The sequence below is a fragment of the Protopterus annectens genome, chromosome 3.part1, assembly GCF_019279795.1.
Source record: "Protopterus annectens isolate FY-2018-M chromosome 3.part1, PAN1.0, whole genome shotgun sequence".
NCBI lineage: Eukaryota > Metazoa > Chordata > Ceratodontiformes > Protopteridae > Protopterus > Protopterus annectens.
This window is the reverse complement of record NC_056732.1, coordinates 1,378,733,354-1,378,756,037: the sequence shown is the minus strand read 5'-3', so window position 1 is coordinate 1,378,756,037 and position 22,684 is coordinate 1,378,733,354. Positions and strand designations below refer to the sequence as shown.

Here is a 22,684-nt window from a genome sequence, read left to right as displayed (position 1 = left end):
CTGATATACTCTTAACTCTCTTTTCCTGCAATTTTAAAAATCTTATGGTGTGCTTATTATAGGCCCATACAGTGGTTTCTGGTTGGATCTGACGTCACTGTTGCAGGGGCACTTACTTAGGAAACATGGTCTGTACCACTGTTAGGCCCTATGCATACTAGCATTAGTGCTTCATTACCTGACCTGTGTCATTCTTCCATCTCACGTAAGAATCCACACATTGGTCGAACATGGGCCTACTTCCTCCTAAGTTAGTACTCAAAAGTTCATCCTCTTCACCTGTGAGCAGGAAAGGGGATTCAGAGTTTTTATCTTTGAGATATGCAAGAATAGCTCATTCTCCCCTTCTAGCATTTTCCCATCCTTTGGAGAAAACCTCATGTCCATAAAATCTTCTGTGGATTAGCTTGTGCCACCCTTATCGCCTCAAAAACACCAGAGCGTGTCTCTAGGGAAGGCGGAAGGATGGCATCTCTCTAACATCATGCCCATGTAGTCTTTTAAGAGTGCTTTTTTTTTGTAGTCTTGGTATCATTCACATTTTGCTGCTTATGTTCCCAGAAGGCATATATTCTCTGCAATTTCCAAAGCAGAGAAGATTTAGATCCTAATGAAGCATCCAAGGTTGAAATCCTCATGACATTTTTGATCCATTCGCAACAGCAATTTACCTAAAGGTCACACCACCTTTCCGCCTTATTGCCTAATAGTCAAAAGGTGGACAGCATGGGCTAGAGGACATTGTTCCTCAGTACATTGGATCTTAGATCCCTCAGATATCTTGTTATACCTGCCTAGGTTTCATTCCTTCCTGCTGTAACAAGCACTTGAAAAGCAGACAGTTGTTCCTGATTCTGAACAAAAAGAAGGGGTGGTTTAAGACTTGGCTTAGAAAATTTAGATGTGTTAGAGTAACACCTAACTTAAACTTTTACAAGCCAAGCTTTGCACATATATGATCCTGGTTATCCCAAAATCTATTTTTCATCTTCATTTCACAAGTGGCAGTGATCCAGTAAACATACTTATACTTTTTTGTTGTGCAGTGACTGTGTTCCAAAAAAACATTCAGTAAGTCTTCATGCTCTGTTCATTGCATTGTCCTTCGCTGGATGCTTAAGCGTGTAATGTGTACGTTTGTTATTACAAGTGGCTGAGGAGAAGAGAAGTCTCAATGAGGAGGTCAAAGCTAGAATCAGAGGAGCTGCAGCTAACTGGCACAGACTGTCAGAGGTAGCGTATGACAGAAGAATGCCAAATAAGTTGAAAACTAAGGTGTACAAAACAATGGGTGTGACCAGTACATCTGTATGGTTCAGAAACCTGAGAAGGGTGGGCAGAACAGTTGAGGACGCCAGACGTTGTGGAGATGAAGTGCCTGAGATGGGTGGTGGGATGCATACAGTGAAGCAAGTGAAGAGAAGATGACATGAAAATAGATGTCAAAGTAGTTCTAATTACAGACGAGGTCAAAGAGAACAAATTTCAGTGTTTCAGGAACATGTGCAGGAAACAGAAGATGATTCAGTGAAGAAGACAACAGGAAATGAGGACATCCAGCAAAGTGATGGACAGACTGCATGAGAGAACCTGTGAAAGTCAGGCATGACTGATGAAGAAAGTAGAAAAATGGGAATGAATAGAGAGAGAGGTGGCAACAGCCGACATGATACCCCGACCGCATATATAAAATGGGAAAAAGGAGACTGATGATGATGCCTTAAACTTGCAAAAACATCATGTAACACTAATAAAACAAATACACAGTTTAGGTAAATATGACCAAAGAGAAAGCTGAAAAAAATTATTCCGTTATATGATTAGTCACTGAGATTGACCACACTATACATTCTCCTTAGCTGTACCCCCCATGAAGTGGCTTAGTTTCCCTCTTCTATTCAATTTGGTTTCTGGTAGAATCTTAAATTTACTAAATATTTCCAAGCACAGAATTTTTGATTTGCAAATAAACATCTAAACAGTGTACAGAAGGAAAAGACAGAAACAAAAGTAATACATTTAGTTCTACAAATACTACCTCACAAACAACTTGGTGAAGGGACAGTAGCTATTTCTTACAGTTTCAACTTGTGCTGGCAATCCACTTGGTTTAAGTTGTTTTTCACAGTGTATACTACTGCTTCCAGTTCCTCGCACTCTAATATCATCAACCACAATTGGCCTTTCTGGGATTGTGAAACCAAACTCCTTGAGGTACCTACAAAAACAGAAATTTAATTTAAACAACAACAAAGGTCTAAATTGCTCTATGAATATATGAATTTTACAATTAAATAATTACAAAATTATTTTTTTTATATATTCAGGCATACAAAATGAAAAAAGCCTGTAGATCTTTGAGGCTGTCTACCCATATTAGTATAAATTCCCCCTAGCATATTATTATACAGTCATTAAAGGCTTCCAAACTTTCATTCATATCACTGTGAAGTAAGAATTAGCAGTTTTCCCCATTCCTTGAGTAAATCTGCACTACACCCCTGTTGCTTCTTGATAAGCCACTCAAGCTGAGCTGTCATTTATGAAGTTTGAGTCAAAGGATCTAATCTGAATTTTGGTACTTACAGTCTGTGTCTTAGTGATTTATCATTCACCATTCTGGGCATCAATAATCACGTCCTTGTCTTAAGTGGGAGCTACTGAATAACGTTGTATCAAACAAGCGTTGCTGTCAAAATTACATGACAAAAACATCTTTACTAGGTATAACTAGTGAAATGTTAACTAAACTGTGCAGTGAAGTATACTATTCCCTTGGTTGTATAACGGTGGTGAAAGATGAAACTACATTTAAGTTCAAAACTGTCTCACACTAGCAGCGGTCCTACACAGTGTGAAGATTGGGGGAAGAATGGCGAAGGCTACTAGCCTAGTCAAATAGAATTTGATACATAATTCTATCATTTGTAAATATAAATGTAAAAATACAGCCTTGTTTCTTAAATGAAAGAAAACACTGGAAAATGTGAACTTCAAGATTGTAGCAACATTGCCATCTGCTGTAAGGAAAACTAAGCCAAACATTTCACATCTGTTCTTTGAAGTCAAAATTGTGTCTTGTATACCCTTTTGATCTAAATAGTGGTGCCTAAGTGGCTGGCTAAACACATTCTTTCTATTGTCTTAACTTAAGGAATAATTGCTAGAGTGTACATGTGAAATGTCCTTTACTGTTGTAGTTTCCTGAGCAGGTGCTAGCTTGCTAAATAATGATGCCTTTTTGCTTGGGAACTCCAGACTAAGTGTCAAAGTGAGGTAATGTGTATACTGGGAAAACCTAAGAGTCAAAATGATGCAATCTGGGAGGGCCCTAGCAGAGCTGTTTGTTACTGAGTTTAAAATCTATTGTTCAGAGAGAGACTGTAAGCATTTTGATCTTGATATCCAACTTATCAGTACTCTGCCTGTTGTATTATGTAAGTAGTGTCTTAGAAGTATATTTTCTTGTAGTAATAGCTAGGAACTTAGAAGAAAGTTAGACAAGTGTTTTTCTGTTATATCAGAACTTTCCTATTGTATTGTTTTAAGTTTCTGTGTGATCTCTGAACTCTTAGATATCAGTGTGGTGTAGTAGTGTTGTCTTGTGTTTAAATTATTTATTATTCAATATTTTAAAAACCTTTACATGTGGCTGGTTTGTGTAGAGACAAGTTAATCTCTAGAGTACAGTGCATGCTTATAAGTAATCCTGTAATAAGCCCTTCCAAAGCCTTAAGATTGCTTAGTCACACTTACCAATTGGATAATATTGCCCAGTAATAAATGGACACCCTTTTAAGGGCCTTTGGGTAGCTGATAAGTATTAGCTGGTAGTGGCAGAAATTACTACCGTATAGTCTGGGTAAAGGGGCACAGATGGAGAATCTGTGTCAGCCCTTCCCAGGAGTGTCGGTGAAGTTGTATAAATACTTATCTCAAAGTGTTTGTGGTGTGTCAGCTACCTGGGCAGAGACACGAAGCACTGGTGGGACAAAGAGGATACTGGAGGTTAGCTTGCCAGCTAGGCTGAGATCTGGACCCTATAGCTGTGCCAGTGTTGAATCTTTTGGGGACCTGGAGAACAAGGGAACAACCAGCCCCAGACTGACTGTGATCTCTGTGCACTTAAGGGAAATTGTACTTTACTGTGTGTATTTGTTATCCTTTCCTCTTATATGAGCCCCTTTCCTGGTGTTAGTGGTGAGGACTGAGGCTCCTTGATTGTTGGGCCAGGGCACGGTGGTCACATTTCTGGTGGCAGTGGTAGGATAAGATACCATCACTTGTGGTTTGCAGTGGTGTGGGTAGACTGAATCCTGTAGCTTATGTACAGTAATCTCTGAAGGCGTTTTGTACTCTAAATCAGCCAAACAGTGTATACTCAGAGTTCAGATCACAATTGTTTTATTTCCTTTGTTAGCTTAGTTAGTATGGGTGAGCAGGCAGCATGTCAGCACAGGAGTACAGAAAGCTGACAAGGAGCCAGCTGGTGGAGATGTGCCAGGCTAGGGAACTGGTGCATGGAAACCTGACTGAGGCAGACCTGATTGCAGCCTTGGTTACAGCTGCATCAGAAAACAACATCCAAGAGGACAATCAGGCTGGCAGTGGAGATACAATATCCTCGGAGAATGGACAGCTCAAACATTCTGCAGTGGACTTAAAAATCCAGCTGGAGCTAAAGAAACTTGAGTTGGAGGCCAGGCATTTGGAGATACAAGCTGAAGAAAAGGAGCATCAGAGAAAGCATGAGAGGTAAATGCTGACTCTTTGCCAGTGTCATGGAGGCAATTTAAACAGGTGGATAATTTTGATAGTTTCATTCACATGTTTGAAAGGGTATGCAAACAGTATAGTGTTGACCAAAGGCTCTGGGTACGGTTCCTGGCCCCCTTACTCCATGGGAAAGCTGTAACTTGTATATCACAAATGCTCGACTCTGTTTTGGTTATACTGCTGTAAAAAATGTCTTTTGGAATATTTTAAGCTAACACCTGAAATGTATAGGAAAATGTTTCACGAGCATAGACACAAGGCAGATGAAAATGTATGAGAATATGTTGCTGAACTGAGCACTTATTTTCATAGCTGGGTGAGTGATGTCAGGTCACCACTTCTGAAGGGCTGGCAGACCTTTTGGTGAGGGAATAAGCCCTTAGCACTTTGCCTGAGGACATGAGGATCTGGTTAGCTGATAGACAATGTGCTACTTCAGATGAGTTGGGGAAGAAGTGAGACGTATACCTGGCCAGCAAGGCAGCCCTGCACAGGAAGGGGACCCCCAGTACTGCTCATGGGTCTAAAGGAACCCATGCCGGGCAGCACAGACTGCCCCAACAGAATCTGCCAGTAGCAGGGGAAGACACTAGCCCAGGTACATGTCCAGGAGCTAGGTTGAAATGTTTTGAATGCAACCAGTGGGGCCATGTGGCATACAGATGTCCACGGAGGCAAGGTGGGGAACCAAAGGTGAGGGAGCCAGTAATTGAGAAAGACAAAATGCCAATAGTGGGTTGTCTTGAGACAACAAGAGTATGGAACTACCATCCTGCAGATGTCCTGAGAGGGAAGGATTTGGATGAGGCAATACCATGTACTCATGGAGTTATACGCAGTGAGGCTAGGAGACAAGCATGTGGGTCTGGTAGCCTGGGGGAGACCCAGACAGACTGCATACTTGCAGCCAGGACTGCTGAGGTGGTTACTTCAGGGAGGGAGCTATGCTGTAGCAGTGAGACTGAAGGTGAGCCACAGCTGCTTGGGGGTACTGATGTTACCTTGGACAGGCTAACTGCAAAGGTAGAGATGAGTAGTAGTACCCAGGCTGACATTGAGGCACCACTGTCAGAGGATGCCAGACTTCCTGTGGAAGGAGAGCTGGGAAGGGTTACAAGGAGAGAGTTGAGACAGGCTCAGCTCTCAGACCCTACATTGCAAGGCCTGAGGCAGGTAGCTAGGGAGGCACCTGATTCCCAAGGGAAGGGGGAATCTGTATACTGGGACAAAGGGTTACTATACAGAGAGTGGACCCCTGAGGGAGGGCTAGAAGGTGAGACAGTACAGGAGTTGGTAGTGCCTAGAGCCTACCATCTGGCACTTCTAGCCGTAGTCCATGATATTCCTTCTGCAGGTCATATGGGCATAAAACGTGCAAAGAGGCGTATTATGCAAAACATCTATTTGCCTGGAATTTCCAGAGATGTAACAGGGTACTGCAGGACCTGTGAGAAGTGCCAAAAGTTAGGCAATGCAGGAGACAAGGTGAGAGCTCCTTTGATGCCTTTGCCTGTGATTGAGGAGTCATTTCAGAGGGTAGCTATGGATATTGTGGGTCCTCTGAGTACCCCAAGTTCCACAGGGAAAAAGTATATCCTAGTGGTAGTGGATTATGCTACACAATACCCTGAGGCAGTGGCTTTGCCCTCCATTGAGGCAGAGAAGGTGGAAAATGCTCTGTTAGAGATTTTCAGCAAGGTTGGTTTCCCAAAAGAAATACTGACTGACCGAGGTGCCAATTTCATGTCAGACCTGCTGGCTTGTCTGTGGAAGTCCTGTGGGGTGAAACACATGAAGACCACCCCCTACCATCCCCAGACTAATGGTCTTGTTGAGAGTTTAAACTCTACAATCAAGTCCATGCTACGGGCATTTGCAGATCAGTTTAAGAGGGAGTGGGACAAATATTTGTCCCATCTGTTTGCTTACAGAGAAGTTCCCCAGGAATCCACAGGCTTTTCACCCTTTGAGTTGCTGCATGGGCATAGGGTGAGGGGACCTCTAGATTTAATTCGAGATGAGTGGGAAGGTGAGTGTCTCACAAGGAATCTGTTGTGGCATACATCCTAAACCTCAAGACAAGGCTCAGGGAACTCATGGGCTTGGCCCAGGAGAACGTGGCAGAAGCCCAAGAACAGAAAAAGGTGTGGTATGACAGGAATGCTCGAGCTAGAGAGTATGCTGTGGGGCAGCAGGTAATGATTCTCATTCCTGTCAGACACAACAAGCTGCAAGCAGCTTGGGAGGGACCCTACAAGGTGGTAAGAAAGGTAAGTGATGTTAACTACATGGTGGAAGTGCTAGGAAGACGGCAGGGGCACAAATTGTACCATGTTAACATGATGAAACCTTACCATGATAGGGAGGTCCTTGTGCTGAGAGTTTACAGTGGATTGCAGAAGGAGTCTGAGGGAGATCTTGTGACTGATCTCCTCAGTGAGGCTCAGGCTGACACCTCGGTGGAAGGGGTAGCAATATCCCAGCAGCTATCTCCTACCCAGGTTCGAGAAATCTGAGCAGTGTTGCAGGAATTTGGGGACATGTTCACTGGGAAACCAGGGTGCACCCACCTGGTGCAGCACCAGGTGGATACAGGACCCAAAAGGCCTATTAGGCAGGCTCCTTATAGGGTGCCTGAGAGAGTCAAACAGACTCTGAGGGAAGAGGTACAGGAGATGTTGGAACTAGGGGTGATTCAAGAGTCCAACAGTCCCTGGGCCACGCCAGTGGTGTTGTTGCCAAAGAAGGATGGCAGCACCAGGTTCTGTGTGGATTACAGGAAATTAAATAGTCATACAGAGTCGGATGCTTACCCCATGCCTAGGACAGATGAGGCCCTAGAGCAGCTGGGTGGGGCTAAGTATCTTACAACCATTGATCTTACCAAGAGTTACTGGCAGGTGCCCTTGACTCCCAGTGCTAGAGAGAAGTCAGCCTTTGTGACTCCTTTTGGCTTGCATGAGTTCACAAAGATGCCCTTTGGGATGAAGAATGCTCCAGCGACTTTCCAGAAGCTGGTGGATAATATCCTAGCAGGAGGGTTTGCACTTACTTACCTAGATGTTATTGCTATCTACAGCCATTCCTGGCCAGAGCACCTTCAGCATGTCAGGGAGGTGCTGGACAGACTACAGAGGCAGGGGTGACCATTAAGCCGAGCAAATGTCAGGTGGATATGACAGAGGTCTCTTACCTAGGACATAGAGTGGGGAGTAGTAAGATAAGGTCAGAACCTGCCAAAGTGGAAGCTATTCAGGCATGGCCTGCACTTGTTACCAAAAAGCAGGTGAGGGCATTCTTAGGGACAGCAGGGTACTACAGAAAGTTGTCCCCAAGTATAGTACCATAGTTGCTCCCCTCACAGACTTGACAAAGAAGAACAGGCCAGATAAGGTAGTGTGGACCCCAGCATGTAAGCAGGCATTCTAGAAGCTTAAAGAAGCTTTGGAAGGACCCCCTGTGTTAGCCAATCCAGATTACAGCAAAGAATTAGTTGCGCAAGTGGATGCTTCAAACCATGGGGTGGGTGCTGTACTTAGCCAGATTTCTACAGAGGGGGAGGAGCATCCAGTGGTTTATCTCAGTCATAGGCTCCAACCCAGGGAGGAATGCTATGCAGCTGTAGAAAAGGAATGTCTAGCCATAGTGTGGGCACTGCAGAAACTTCAGCCTTATCTGTATGGAAGGAAATTCACTGTAATGACAGATCACAACCCTCTAACATGGTTAAACAGAGCCAGTCAGCAAAATGCCAAGTTGCTAAGATGGAGCCTGGGGTTGCAAGCATATGATATGTCAGTGCAGCACCGCAGTGGGAGTAGCAAGGCTGATGCAGATGGGCTCTCAAGACAGGGAATGGGGTGAGGTGCCCTCAGATAGACCTAACCCTCTCAAGCGGCGTTTATCAAGGGTCACTTGAAAAACTAGCTTGAGTTCTCCAAAGGGGGGAGAGATGTGAATATTGGGGGCAGATGGGCAAAGGCTGCCAGCCTAGACAAATAGAATCTGATATATAATTCTATCATTTGTAAATATAAATGTAAAAATACAGCCTTGTTTCTTAAATGAAAGAAAACACTGGAAAATGTGAATTTCAAGATTGTAGCAACATTGCCATCTGCTGTAATGAAAACTAAGCCAAGCATTTCACATCTGTTCTTTGAAGTCAAATTTGTGTCTTGTATACCCTTTTGATCTAAATAGTGGTACCTAAGTGGCTGGCTGAACACATTCTTTCTATTGTCTTAACTTAAGGAATAATTGCTAGAGTGTACATGTGAAATGTCTTTTATTGTTGTATTTTCCTGAACAGGTGTTAGCTTGCTAAATAATGTGGCCTTTTTGCCTGGGAACCCAGACTAAGTGTCAAAATGATGTAATGTGTGTACTGGGAAAACCTAAGTGCCAAAATGATGTAATTTGGGAGGGCTCTAGCAGAGCTGTTTGTTAGTGAGTTTAAAAACTATTGTTCAGAGAGAGACTGTAAGCATTTTGATCTTGATATCCAACTTATCAGTACTCTGCCTGTTATCTTGTGTATGTAGCGTCTTAGAAGTATGTGTTCTTGTAGTAATAGCTAGGAACTTAGAAGAAAGTTAGACAAGTGTTTTTCTGTTATATCAGAACTTTCCTACTGTATTGTTTTAAGTTTCTGTGTGATCTCTGAACTCTTAGATATCACTGTGTTGTAATAGTATTGTCTTGTGTTTTAATTATTTATTATTAAATATTTTAAAAACCTTTACTTGTTGCTGGTTTGTGTAGAGACAAGTTAATCTCTAGAGTACAGTGCATGCTTATAAGTAATCCTGTAATAAGCCCTTCCAAAGCCTTAAGATTGCTTAGTCACACTTACCAACTGGATAATAATATTGCACAGTAATAATTGGACACCCTTTTAAGGGCCTTTGGGTAGCTGATAAGTATTAGCTGGTAGTGGCAGAAATTACTACCATATAGTTTGGGTAAAGGGGCACAGCTGGAGAATCTGTGTCAGCCCTTCCCAGGAGTGTCTATGAAGTTGTATAAATACTTATCTCAAAGTGTTTGTGGTATGTCAGCTACATGGGCAGGGACACGAGCACTGGTGGGACAGAGAGGGTAATGGAGGTTAGCTTGTCAGCTAGGCTGAGATCTGGACACTATAGCTGTGCCAGTGGGGAATCTTATTGGGGACCTGGAGAGCAAGGGAGCAACCAGCCCCAGACTGACTGTGATCTCTGTGTGCACTTAAGAGAAATTGTACTTTACTGTGTGTATTTCTTATCCTTTCCTCTTATATGAGATGCCTTCCCTGGTGTTAGTGGTGAGGACTGAGGCTCCTTGACTGCTGGGCCAGGGCACAGTCGTAACACACAGCACAAGTAATTCTGCCTTTAATCTCACCTAGTCATGTTTCAGTAGAACTAGTCAGCTTTCACTTGTAGGAAATCAAGGAAAATACCCCTGATTCATGCTTCTTAGTTAAAACTTGATAAATGTTGCACTTTTTCAGAAAGTTACTACCAGTGATGTAGTGATGTAATTTAAACATGCCTCGAAATTAATTTTGTAGATAAAGGTACCATCTCCTTGTGGGCTACAAAGTTAAAAGAAAAAAGATTTACTGACTTGTCCTTACACCTACAATATTTGGAATTATGTAAAACTAAAGGGAGATGGATGCCATATTCCTTGCTTGTTGATGACAAGATTCACATTCTTTCAGATGTCTGTAAGCAACTGGCATGCCAGTGTTAACCAATACGACACACTGGTATATTTTAAGAGAACAATATCTGTATTTTGGTGTGCATGCAGCAAGTCTGGACACAGCTCATTACATGAATCTGGAATAAGCCTACAAGCACTATCCTACTGACAAATAAGTTCTTTTTATCACAGCTAAGGCATGGGAAAGCTACAGTGTTCAGACCTAAAACATGTTCATTTTCATCTAGACATATCTCCTACAGTCTTCACCATGCTCATGTAGTCAGGAATTCCATTCTCTGTTTGGTTATACCTTTTTTTCTACATCAAGAGAGGTCATACTTGCTTATGCCACTACCTCCTGTTAGTCATTTTGTGTCTAACTTCAGACTGCCCCTAGGCTTAATGTGCTGGTATCAACTTCCATGTTGTTTCAGCAATCAGTACTAAAGTAGGACAAAACAGTATATGAACTTACGTTTTTTGCTTAATTGATTGAGGGCTTTCTGGGGTTTCTTAACCATAAAACTCACAACTCTCTTGAATAGCTCTCTAATTCATGCTATGTTAGTGATAAAATCCCTACTGTGTCTACAGCAGTAGTTAGCTATGCCTTACAGTTTCTTGACTCATTTACATTGGTAGAATATGTCACGTCTGGAACTGTTTTTACCTTTATTAGGTCTGTTAACATTCTTTTACTTGGGAAAATGAATCCATAAAATGTTAAATGTAATCAAAACAAATCGAAACTTTTCACTTTGCTAGCTCTGAGGGTGTAGGCCAGGTCTAATTCCCAGGTGATTTGAGTCTGACTAGCACCTCAGGCACCTAATGACAATGGCAGGTGGGAGGGGTGTGCCTATCTTGAAAGGAAGGCAGAGTGAAACCTACCACATAATGCACCAGTTCTCTTGAGGGAAGATGCATATGCAAAGCCTATGGGTGGACATTCAGCACACCAAGCCACTAGTGATTTTGTCATCATTCACAGTGGGTATGCATGAGCAAACCTCACATGGGAAGGTATGGTAAAGAAGACTGCTCATCTCTCCACCCAGGGGTTTGGGACAGGCAAATACAAAATGTCCTCATTGTCAGGATGCTGTTGACAATGGCACATATAATTCCTACCTTATAAATGATGTCGAGTCACACGCTGAAAAATATAAGATGCTTATCAGGACTACACTTGTTGAGAAAGTGGTAGTATTTCTGCCTTCTCAACATAACTATAGGTGGTGCTAACATTTAAAATTCAGTTTGATTAACACTTTTGCTCCACTTATTTCAGTTATTATGTAATCTACAACACATGTAAAACGCACATCTCTCAGTATTGCTGAGTTAGCTACCTCACCTCAACCGACTTGTTAGATTTTGGGGGGAATCAAATTACTATGGGATAGACTCATTTCAATAATGTTTACCTTTTTGAATTTCTCAAGTTCTCAATCTTTTTTTCATATATGAAAAGGGATCCATTTATGTGGCTAGGGTACAACTGATAGGGGGGTTATTGTCATTCAATATCAACTTCACCTGATAGTTTTTTTTCAGATTTCCAATCCATTCAAACATCTGTATTCAGTTGAGTGCATCAGGCCTGTTTTTCTTTACATCTCTTTTTATGCTGCTATCTTTATCACTCTTAATAACTTGAGCTGTTGAACAGCAACATATTTGATTGATCTCTACCTAGTAAACTCTACGAATGCCAACTGCTCATGGGGTCACTGTAAGACCTGGGTGCAACACTGGATGGCTGAATTTAAGTATAAAGAAAATGGAAACTATTACTGTGATATTTAATCAGACGTGTTAGTTGTTTGAAAATGCTTGGTCTTTACAGACAGTTCTGTAGTTTATTTGAGGACTCTATTATACCGCCTTCTTTCAGAGCCTCAAATAGGCAAAATAGCAGAAAGTATGAATGTAAAGAATATGTCAAAAGAAACTGAAGAAGAAAGAGTAATTAAAAAACAGACCAACAAAACAAATGCGTTTGTAAATATGGTACAAATCAGAATATTACCGCCAGAAAGCCAGAAATAATGATGAGAATATTAAATCAAGAAGATGAAATGTTTTTAGACTAGAAGCTTCCCTAAGTATGCTGCTAAGTGGCATTTAAACTAAAGCCACAGCTCATGTCACACAGTTTTCAATTTAGAAAGTCAGCTATCAATAAAAGGTGGTTTTCTAATCAATAGACAGTTATTACCACAGCAAATTTAAAGCAATCCGAATAAACTAGAAGAATTAAACTTTGTGCAAACATTTTGAATAGCGTGGTACTTAGCATTTGCTGCTCTTTAGCCCCGAATTTGTACACACTCCAACTAAACATTTTCTATTAAGCAAGATTTATCAGTATAAAATTAATTTAGATTTATAGTGTATCCCTAATATGAGTAATGTGTAAGCTAATACTGAGACACTAGAAAGGATATTCAAGATGGCTGCAAAATGAGCAACAGCTTAATTTCAGCTCTCCAGCGTGAAAACAGAAACTCTGAAAGGACAGCCAGTGAATTTGTCTTTTTTTGTTAAATTTCAGTTACAGGTGAGTAAGTGCACTGCTTGGATGCCAGCAAAGAAATTTAGAGAACCTGAAAGAAAATCAACCACAAAGGGTGAAGAGAAAATACTGACTGGGAGGAGTCCTACAGCTGTTCAGCAAAAAGGAGTTTCAACTTTGGTGCAAGACATGTCTTCCAGTAATCTACAGGAAAAAAATAAGACAAATATGTGAGTCTATATTACTTACATTAGCGAACGCTTGAAATTGCGAATGCTATACAATCGACCTAAACAGTCCGCAAATGCAAAATGTCAAACACACGGATCAGCGATTTTTTTCCCAGGGAAAAAATTGCTGATCCATAAAAAGAAAAAAACCCCCACAAAACAAAGTGGGGGTTTTGCCCCCCACTCCCCCCTACTTAAATATACCAACTCTGAGATCGCACCACAGTGGAGGAAATGGCAACGTCCCAAAAACGGCTGTTCTGTGCTTTCGGCATTTTGCCATTTCGCATTAACACGTTCAAAGAAACAGCATCCACAACTTTAAGTGTTCGCTTAAATAATAGGAACTCGAATATGCTTACAGCTGATTAAAATAAACAAAACACTGAAGGAGTGCATCAACTTAAATGACAAAAGGCTGGAAAAATGGAAGAAGCTTTAAACACAAGGGTGCCAGAACCATAGGGAGGATGGGTGGGAGCCTCCCCCACCCACACCCAACTTTCCACAGACTTATGGAATATGCCCTTGGCTGACTTGTCAGCTGAAACAATAACACCTATTCAACTGCAAAAGCAGAAAAGTTTCCGCTACATAAGCGGAATCTGCATTTTGTAATAAAAAAAAAAAAGAAGGAAAGAAAGAAAGAAAGAAATGTGCAGCATTGGTCCCTCCTACATCTGCATCTTATTGGCTGCTGTTTGTAGCCATAGTGAAGCACAGATGCAGTCTGTGCACTACAACTGGTTGTAAAGCATACAACCAAAAAAAAAAAAACGCAGTTTGTTATTGTACTTGCCAATATTACTTTATGTGAAATAAACAAATCTAACTCCTTCAGTTTCTCCAGGACATCTCTGATTTTGACTCATAGTTTCTCTATTCCTCATAAGATATTTTATTTTCTGGAAAGTCTGTGACAGTCACTGAGGATTTGAGTAAAGCTGTAAGGTCAGTCATTAGAGTTCCATACTTCTTATTGTTCAAAAACTGTCTGAAGTTACAGGTGTCAAGAGACATATGCATCCTGACTTAACGTACAATGGACGTGTGTGTGTGTGTGTGTGTGTGTGTGTGTGTGTGTGTGTGTGTGTGATCATATGTGCGAGCATGGGAATGTATGTAATTGTGGGTGCTCGAGTGAGGCGAATGTGCGACTACAAATAAGTGTCTGTGTATGTGTTTCTTGTTCTTGCAGAAAGCATAACTCTCAAATTCCCAGATTTTTGCAAAATATCCCTGACTTTTTTGGATATTTTGACTACTTCTTCCACTTTCATATCTTCAGTTTTTGAAATGGTACAGCTACTATATTATTGATGTTTTAGTACTCATTACTCAAATCTGGAATTTCCCCCTCACTAGTTTCATTACAAAATTCAAGAACTATAAGAAGAGAACTGTCATAAAAGTTAGTCCTGAGGCACGTTTTCTTAAATATGCTTATTGTCACATGTGGCGTAAAAAATTGTGCAGATTATACAAATAAGTGCAGCAGATGGGGGCAAAGAGAGCATTAAAATGATTTTATTTATTTATTTATTTTACATTTGTTAAGTTTTATTTTTATTTGTTAAAATTTGTTAAAATTTTTATTTGTTAAAACAGACTCAAAGTAACAAGCTTGGGTAAACAGATGACAGTTAAGGTTCAATTCTGGGAAAAGAATGGTGCTGAGACTTCTTTGGATTTTTTTTAAGTTATTATTAAGGGTATAATTCTCAGCTATTCAGAATTTTGTAGAATGTGCAGATTTTCCTCCTATTATTCTACATTCTTTTCTACACCTGTGTGACTTTCTGATAAGTCATTTCAATTGCAGTCATTCAGTAATCAGATGTATATGAGTTTCAGGCATCATACCCTTCAGAAAATACAGGTTATGCAAAACCTGTTACTCTAGCAACTTTCTAAGAGCTGGCCTCTCTACCTCTTACCTCCGGAATCTGGGATAAATCTTGAAATAATCAGGGACACCTTTTTAAAATATTAGAGCTATTAACTTTATTTTCTCTTATTCTATCAACTTTTAAAATGGCATGCATTTCCCGAAGGAAAAGAAGTCTGTAGCTAATTATCCTTCTTTATTAAGTATAATCCACCACTTTTTCTCCCAAATCACTAGTCTTAGGAGGGATTAGGAGGGACAGAGCAAATCTCTGAAACAAAATCAGGGACAACTGCAATGAACTCATAAGATAAATATTTAAAACTCTCCCCTGATTATGCCCCACCCCCAAATTATTTTTATCTTTGTCCAGAATTCTTGAGCAAAGGAGTTGAGAAGTGTGAGCAAGGGATCCATGGTAATGCTTTGGTTACTACAACTGCTTGTCATAAAGTCAAGGAGGAGGGTTATGGCTAGCCAGTGTTCATTTTATTATTGAGTGATTGGTCCTGAGAGTCAACAAACACCACAAAATCTGTGTCTGTATGAGACAGGGGAGAACATGGATGCCTATCTTTCAAATGTGTCCAAGGTATGTGCTTTGAAGAGGAACATAGCTCTCTATTATTCTGCAGAAGACTTCCACGATGGCTGCACATTGAGTAACATCTTAATTCTGGCTATCCCAGTGTAAAAACAGAAACTTAGCAGAGAAGACCAGTGGACTTTTGTGTTTCTGGATACATTTTATTTAGTAAGTGTACTGCCTGGATGCCAGGAAAAAAAAAAGAAATAGAAAGGACCTGAAGGAAAATCAGATACAAAAGACATCTTTCACAGACATGCATCTGTAGCATTTCTCCCCGGGCCTCTGCTGAAAATTGGCTTTGTTCCAAGTCGGACTTTCCCGGTTAACAAATGCTAAATAAATAAAAAAATAAAAAATAAAATAAAAATAAAAAGGTGAGGGAAAAAAACACTGACTGGGGAAAAGTACTGCACCTGTTCAGCAAAAGGCAGTGCAAGCTCCACACATGACTTCCAGTACCCTAGAGGAAAGCATAAGACAACTGCACACAGACCTGGTTGCAATAAACAAAACACTGATAGAGTATATCAACTCAAACAGCAAAAGGTTGGAAAAATAGAAGCTTTAAACAGATATTCAGATGAACTGACAAAACTGCAAAAATCAGAGGTTGAAATGAAGGTTGGCTGAGCATGAGACTGTTCAAGGAGAGATGTTGCAAAAAATAATAGAATTAGAGGAAAGAGCATGTAGGGAAAATCGAAATGTTTGGCTGTAACAGAGAAGCTGGACGGAACAGACTGTATTCATTTTATGAAAGCACAAATAAGCAACTGGACTGGTATTCCACAGCAGAAGTTGTTAGTTGATAGGGCATATTGTGTGTATGCTCCAAACCTAGCTATAAGAAAGCAACCTATACCTTTAATAGTAAAGATGCAATCCTACCAGCAGAAGAAATTGATTCTAACAAAATGCGGCAGAAGGACAAAATACTAAAAGTGAGAGACAACAGGGTATTTGTGGAGAATGATTACTCACTGTACACCATGCAGAACAGAAGTAAATTCATTCCACTTTTCAGGGAATGTTGAGAGACAGGTGTGAGATTCAAACTACTGTACCCAGCTATCTTCAAAATATTCTTCCTTGCAGGGACAAAATCATTTTTGATGAAGTACATGCTAAGGAGAAAATACAACATTTGTCCAACAATATGTGAACTGTGAAACAGAAGGACATGCTGCTTCTTGTTCTTCTGGTAATAAAGATCACAGACAGACTTGTGCTACTGAAACCTTTTCCAATGATTCAATGGAAAATGCTGGAGAGAAGGAAGGGAGCACGAGTTGACTAGACCTGAGAGAACACTGGAAATGAAGCAGAGACAGGATTTGGAAATGAAGATGAACAGGAATAAAACCAGTAACATGGAAACTGACAAATGTGGGATTAAAAAGCAATAATTATATTTGTGAAATATGACAGAAAAAAAATCTGGAAAAATTTGACTTTTTTGGACATTGTTGGACTTGTACAGAACTTGCGTATATAACCTACTTCATGTCATTAATGTCTGGAAAAATACTTGGCAGACGGGAAGAGGCAGGAGAAAGTTAAATGTAAGTAAAATATTTTTTTTTCTTAATAGTACTATTTTTACAGAGTATGGTTTTCTTTGCATGCTAAAACTTGAAGTTTTCTAAGATGTTTTTAAGTGTAATAGAGATACTACTGTAAACAGATGCTCCTTTTTTTTCTTTCTCCCCTTCTCTCTTTCTCCTTTTCAGTTTTAAGAAGTGTAGGCACTGCAATGTAAAGAAAAAGTCTGGTTAGAAGAGTGTGACAAAAGAATAAAATAATCTGCTTTTTCTCTCATTCTTGTATGGGAGAACAGCAAGATTAAAGCCCTTACCTTGATCTAGAAACAAATTTTAAGAGAAAGCAAGTTAACTGAAAAAGAATACTACCTATTATAAGGCTTTTTTTCTACTGAATAAATGTATGCTTGAGTAAACTGGGACTTATGAGTAGGGCAGTGGAAGCATTCACAATTCTCAAAAAAATTATAAGGTTGATTAGGAAAATATATGAGGGATTAGAGGCAAAAATTAAAATGGGTGGGGGTCTTCTCTGATAATTTCTGCTTATGAGCAGAGGAACCAGGCAGGGGTGTCCTCTGTTCCCTTTGTTATTTGCATTATATTTAGAACCACTGGCAAAGAAAAATAAGGGACTCAGAAATTCAAGGATATAATTGGGATGGTAGTCAAGATAAGCTGGCTCTATTTGCAGATGACATTATTTTATACCTGACAAAACCAGAAAGAGACATTAGAGTGTTGTGGAACATTTTGAGACAGTTTCAGATCTTTTCAGGATACAAAATTAATGAAGCTAAGACAAAGGCAACAGCAGTAAATTATGTACCCACAAATGAATTGGTTTAGCAATATCCATATTTACAGGGACATGATAAAATGGGTCTATATTATATAAGCAAACACAATGAATTGCAAACACTATATAATCGACCCACAATCCCCTAAAACCCAAAATGTCGAACACAAACACAAATAAAGTGGGGGGCTTCCCCCCACACCCCCCTACTTAAATATACCAATTCCAAGATCGCACCACAGTGGAGGAAATGGCAAAGTCCCACAAATGCCACAGTGATTTTTTTCCCTAGGAAAAAAAATCGCTGTTCTGTGCTTTCGGTATTTTGCCATTTCGCGTAATGACGTTAGACTAAACAGCGTTCGCAATTTATTGGGTTCGATAAATAATAGGGACCCAATAAAATGAAGTATTTAGGAGTACGGATTAAAAATGATTCTGGTGTGGCAGCTAAGGATACGTGATAAGAGACTAAATAAAAGATAATATAAAAACTGAGTGATCAGGAGTGATTTTTGTGACATGACGGTATCCGAAGAGTGAAAAGGAAGGTCTACAAGAGTGTAGTGAGACCTTGGTGTGACTAGGATAGGATTAGGATAGGATTAGGATAGGGGTGGTATATTAGAGGACAGTGTTTGGAGACAAAGCAAGAGACAAGAGAGAGGAGGATGTTTGCTGAGGACATGGATGAGGGATGATGAGGATGGGATGATTGGGAAAAGATGAAGGGGGGAGCTGCCAGGTAAGAGGAGGAAGGAAGGCCTAAGATAAGGTTTATGGGACGGAGAGAGAGAGGCAGGCGGTGGGTGGTGGTGAGACAGCAAGAGGAGGAGGGGAAGAAATGGAAAGAGATGATCCGCCTGTGGCCCCTTCTCTAAAAAAAAAGCCGAAAGAGAATGATGATAAAAACTGAGAAAAATGGAAGTTTTGATGTATTGATATGGATAGCAAGAAACAAGCAATTAAAATGTTTTAGTCCCATTAGTCTTATACACAGGTCAGGCACATTTTTATCAGCCAGAGAAGTTGAAGATAAAAACTAATAAAGAGCTGAATGACTTTATCTGGGAGGGGAGGACTGGAAGAGTCAAGTAGGATAAGGTTAATTTTTCCAGTAGAACAGGATGGATTGGGATTACCTGATTTGAAGGGGTATTTCAGATGGGTCTACTTTACATGATCGACTTTTCACAAAGTCAAAATTCATATGGCCGAGACCATATGATCGACTTTTGAAAAGCCAAACATGTAAAAAAAAAACACAAAAACACAACCAACACTTACCTAAACGTTGTTAGCAGGGTGGCTCCACCCCCTGCACCCCCATGGGAGCTCCGCCCCCCCATAACTTAAATATACCAACTCCGAGATCGCACTACAGTGCGGAAGAGGGGAATTTTCCCATTCCGCACTGTACGGAGATTGCGGTTCCCCATGGTCGACTTTTCAAAAGTCGATCTTCGACTTTGTGAAAAGTCGATCATGTGAAGGGGACCCATTTCAGATGTATACAGTTAAGGCTCCTATACATAGCACAAGCAGAAAAGTATAATTCAAAGTGGAAAGGGATGATGACAAAGCAGGGTGGTGGGGCTCAAGAAACAAGGAGAGACTGAGATTTTGGAGGCAGACCTTTAAGGACAGTAACAATAATCATACAGAATATTACATCTGTAAAGTAGCGGAAAGTATCCTAAGAACTAAGCCAACATGAGAATAGAGAAAGGGGATTCTGCCAATAGGGATAACTGCAATTAGGGATATAAACAATAGGCTAGAGGGGCTGGAATTTATTGAAGAAAACCAGCAAAGGAACCAGGGTTGTTGTTCTTCTTTCGGCTTTTCCCAGTTAGGGGTCGCCACAGCGGAACTCCGGTCTGCTAATGATTGGCAGTAGATTTTTACGGTGCCAAGGTGCCAGCTCGACGTCCAACCTTCAACAAAGGCACGCCCATTCTACACATCTTTCGAATGCCACTCGACTGTGGGGTGGACATGCAGACTCCACACATAAGGTGCTCCAGCCAAGAATCAAACGGGAGAACCTCTTGCTGTGAGTCGACAATGCTACCGCTGCACCACCGCGGCTTATGGCAAAGGAACCAGGGTACTGGGATCTTTCCCTGTCTAGTTATTTGATCTCAGTACCCTGGCAAAGGAACCAGGGTACTGGGATCAAATAACTAGAGAGGGAAAGATGACAGAATTAAAAGTCACCAAGAATTTTTTAGACTGCAGGTTAGAGATTGCCTTCCCCATCAAAGACTGATAACAGAGCATAGGCAAAGAGAAAGAAATAGGGGGACAGTAAGCTGAAGACCAGCACTGGTAGAGGTTTTTAATATAATCTAGAACAGAAGCTGCCATTAAAAAAGGAATATTTAGTACAGCATATAAAATACTGCACGATAACTATAAGAATCAATCAGAGGAGGTTAGAAAGGATTGGGAAGAGAGACTGCATAAGAAATTCACAAAGAAACAATGGGAAGATATATGCAAGTCTCCCAAATATGCAACAAAATCTAGAAAATTTAGGATTTTTGCTTGGAAATGTTTAAACTGATATTTTATATCCCAAGTCGACTCCAGATAATTTTTCCTCAGGTAGACCGCAAATGCTGGAGGTGTAACGGGGAAGAAAGAGGTAATTGGGAATATATTTTCTGGGAGTATGGTGAGTTGGTGCACTTTAAGGATCCCCTGTGGGATGCAATGTTGGAGATGCTGGTTGGGCAGATTGGCGTGATGAGGAAGATGATTTTTCTGAGCTATGATACAGAATCAGAAGTGTCTACCCATGGTAAGGCCTTACTGTGTCTAATTATGGTGGCTGCCAAAAATGCAATTGCTAGAAAATGGAAATCAAAATCTAAACCAACTGCATTAGAAGTAGTGAATATAGTAACAGAGATAAAACAACTAGAACTGAGATCTTTAGAAAAGGGAAGGGGCAAATTACATAGGAAAAATTTGAAATTTTGGGGTACAATGCATGCAGGAGAGGAATGAGGTTTAAAAGAAGCCAGGACTTAAATGACCCATGTAATGTTTGACTGAAAATGATTGGGTAAATTATAAGTGATGTACAATGTTTGCAACTGGGAGTGTGTCAGTATGGTTTGTGACGTAAAATGCTTGCAACTAGGACTGTGTTCACTGTGGTTTGTTTTCATTTATATAAATGTATGATTGCCTATGCCATATGCAATGGTTTAATATAGATCTTTCTTGTTTAAAAAAGGCAGGAACTGAATACTTTATGTAATGTTGATTAAGTTATATGATATATAGCAATATATGTGAAGTATAATGTTTGTAAATGTAAACTTGTTAATACAGTTTGATTAATTTTATATAAATATAAATTTGCCTATGTCTCAAGTGATAGTTCAATAAATGTGTTTTAAAAAAATAAATGTATGCTTAGTATCAATTCTGTATCTGATCCTCATTTCTCCATGGAGGCAATATGACAAAGAAAAATTGGCTACAATGTGATAAAGAGACATTGGATAGAAAAAAAAGAGAGATTGGCTAGGAGATAATGTTCTCTGAAAGCATTCAGGTATTTTCTCACCTGGGAGGGCTATAGAGATAAGACAAAATAAGACAACATTTAGTAGAAGCACAGGCTGCACCATGTGTCTTATCATGGATAAACTTTCTTTTAGGATAACTCAAGTCTATAAATATGGCTGTCAGTTTGGGACAACTGTTCCTATTAGGAGGGTAAAACTTCAGTATTTGAAGATGTACATAGTTTTGTATGTTTCTATTAATTTAATAAGTTTTAGGGGGGACATTAGGGTGTGTTTTTTTTGTTTGAGGGCTTTCAATAAAACCAAAAGTTTTGTAAGATGTGATAAGAGGTTCAAATGGATAAGAAAATAAACAACTGTATAAAAGATCAGCCAGCCAAACATTAGTGTATGCATGTAACACAAAAGCTGAAACTAGACATTAAAAAAGCTGTTATACATAACAGGTGGGACTAATAACATTTTAGCAGAAGTTTCGGGATATAACTGGTATGTTAATCAAGAAAAGTTGGTTTTATTTGCAGATGATATTATGTACCTAATAAAACCAGAAAAGGACATTCCAGTGTTGTGGAACATTCTGAGTCAGTTTCATGTTTTTTGGGGGATAGAAATTTAATGAAGATAAAACAAAGTCAATTAGCTGCAAACTAGTACCCACGCATAAATTGGTTCAGCAATGCCCATATTTATGGGAACATGATACAATGAAGTACTTAGAGTATGGGGTAAAAAGGATTCTGTTACGTTAGCTAAGAATATGTGGGAAGAGACTAAACAAAACTGGAATCTGTCTTTTATGAATATGGGGAGCAAGATACAAGCAGTGAAAATGTTTTAGTCCCTTTAGTTTTACATACAGGTCAGGCATATTTTATCAATCAGTGGAGAATTGTGGCTAAGCAATTTAATAAACAGAGAAGAATTTTTTCTGGGAGCAGAAGAGGGCAAAAGTCAAGTGGGATAAGTTGATCCTTCCAATAGAGAAAGATAGTTTGGGATTACCTGATTTGAAGAGATATTTCAAAGCTGCACAGTTAAGGTTACTTTATATAACACAAGCAGAAAACTATAATTCAAACTGGAAAGGGGTGATAATGAAAC

General features: G+C 40.0%; 1 protein-coding gene across 1 annotated transcript in view; it reads right to left on the bottom strand.

Annotated features, from left to right (window-relative positions):
* OPLAH (5-oxoprolinase, ATP-hydrolysing) overlaps positions 1 to 22,684 on the bottom strand; it is a 1,902,532-nt gene that overhangs the window by 686,183 nt on the left and 1,193,665 nt on the right. Inside the window, exon 14 of the mRNA XM_044067415.1 lies at positions 2,080 to 2,218. Within this exon, the coding sequence (XP_043923350.1) occupies positions 2,080 to 2,218 (139 nt within the window). The remainder of the gene's footprint in view (positions 1 to 2,079; positions 2,219 to 22,684) is intronic.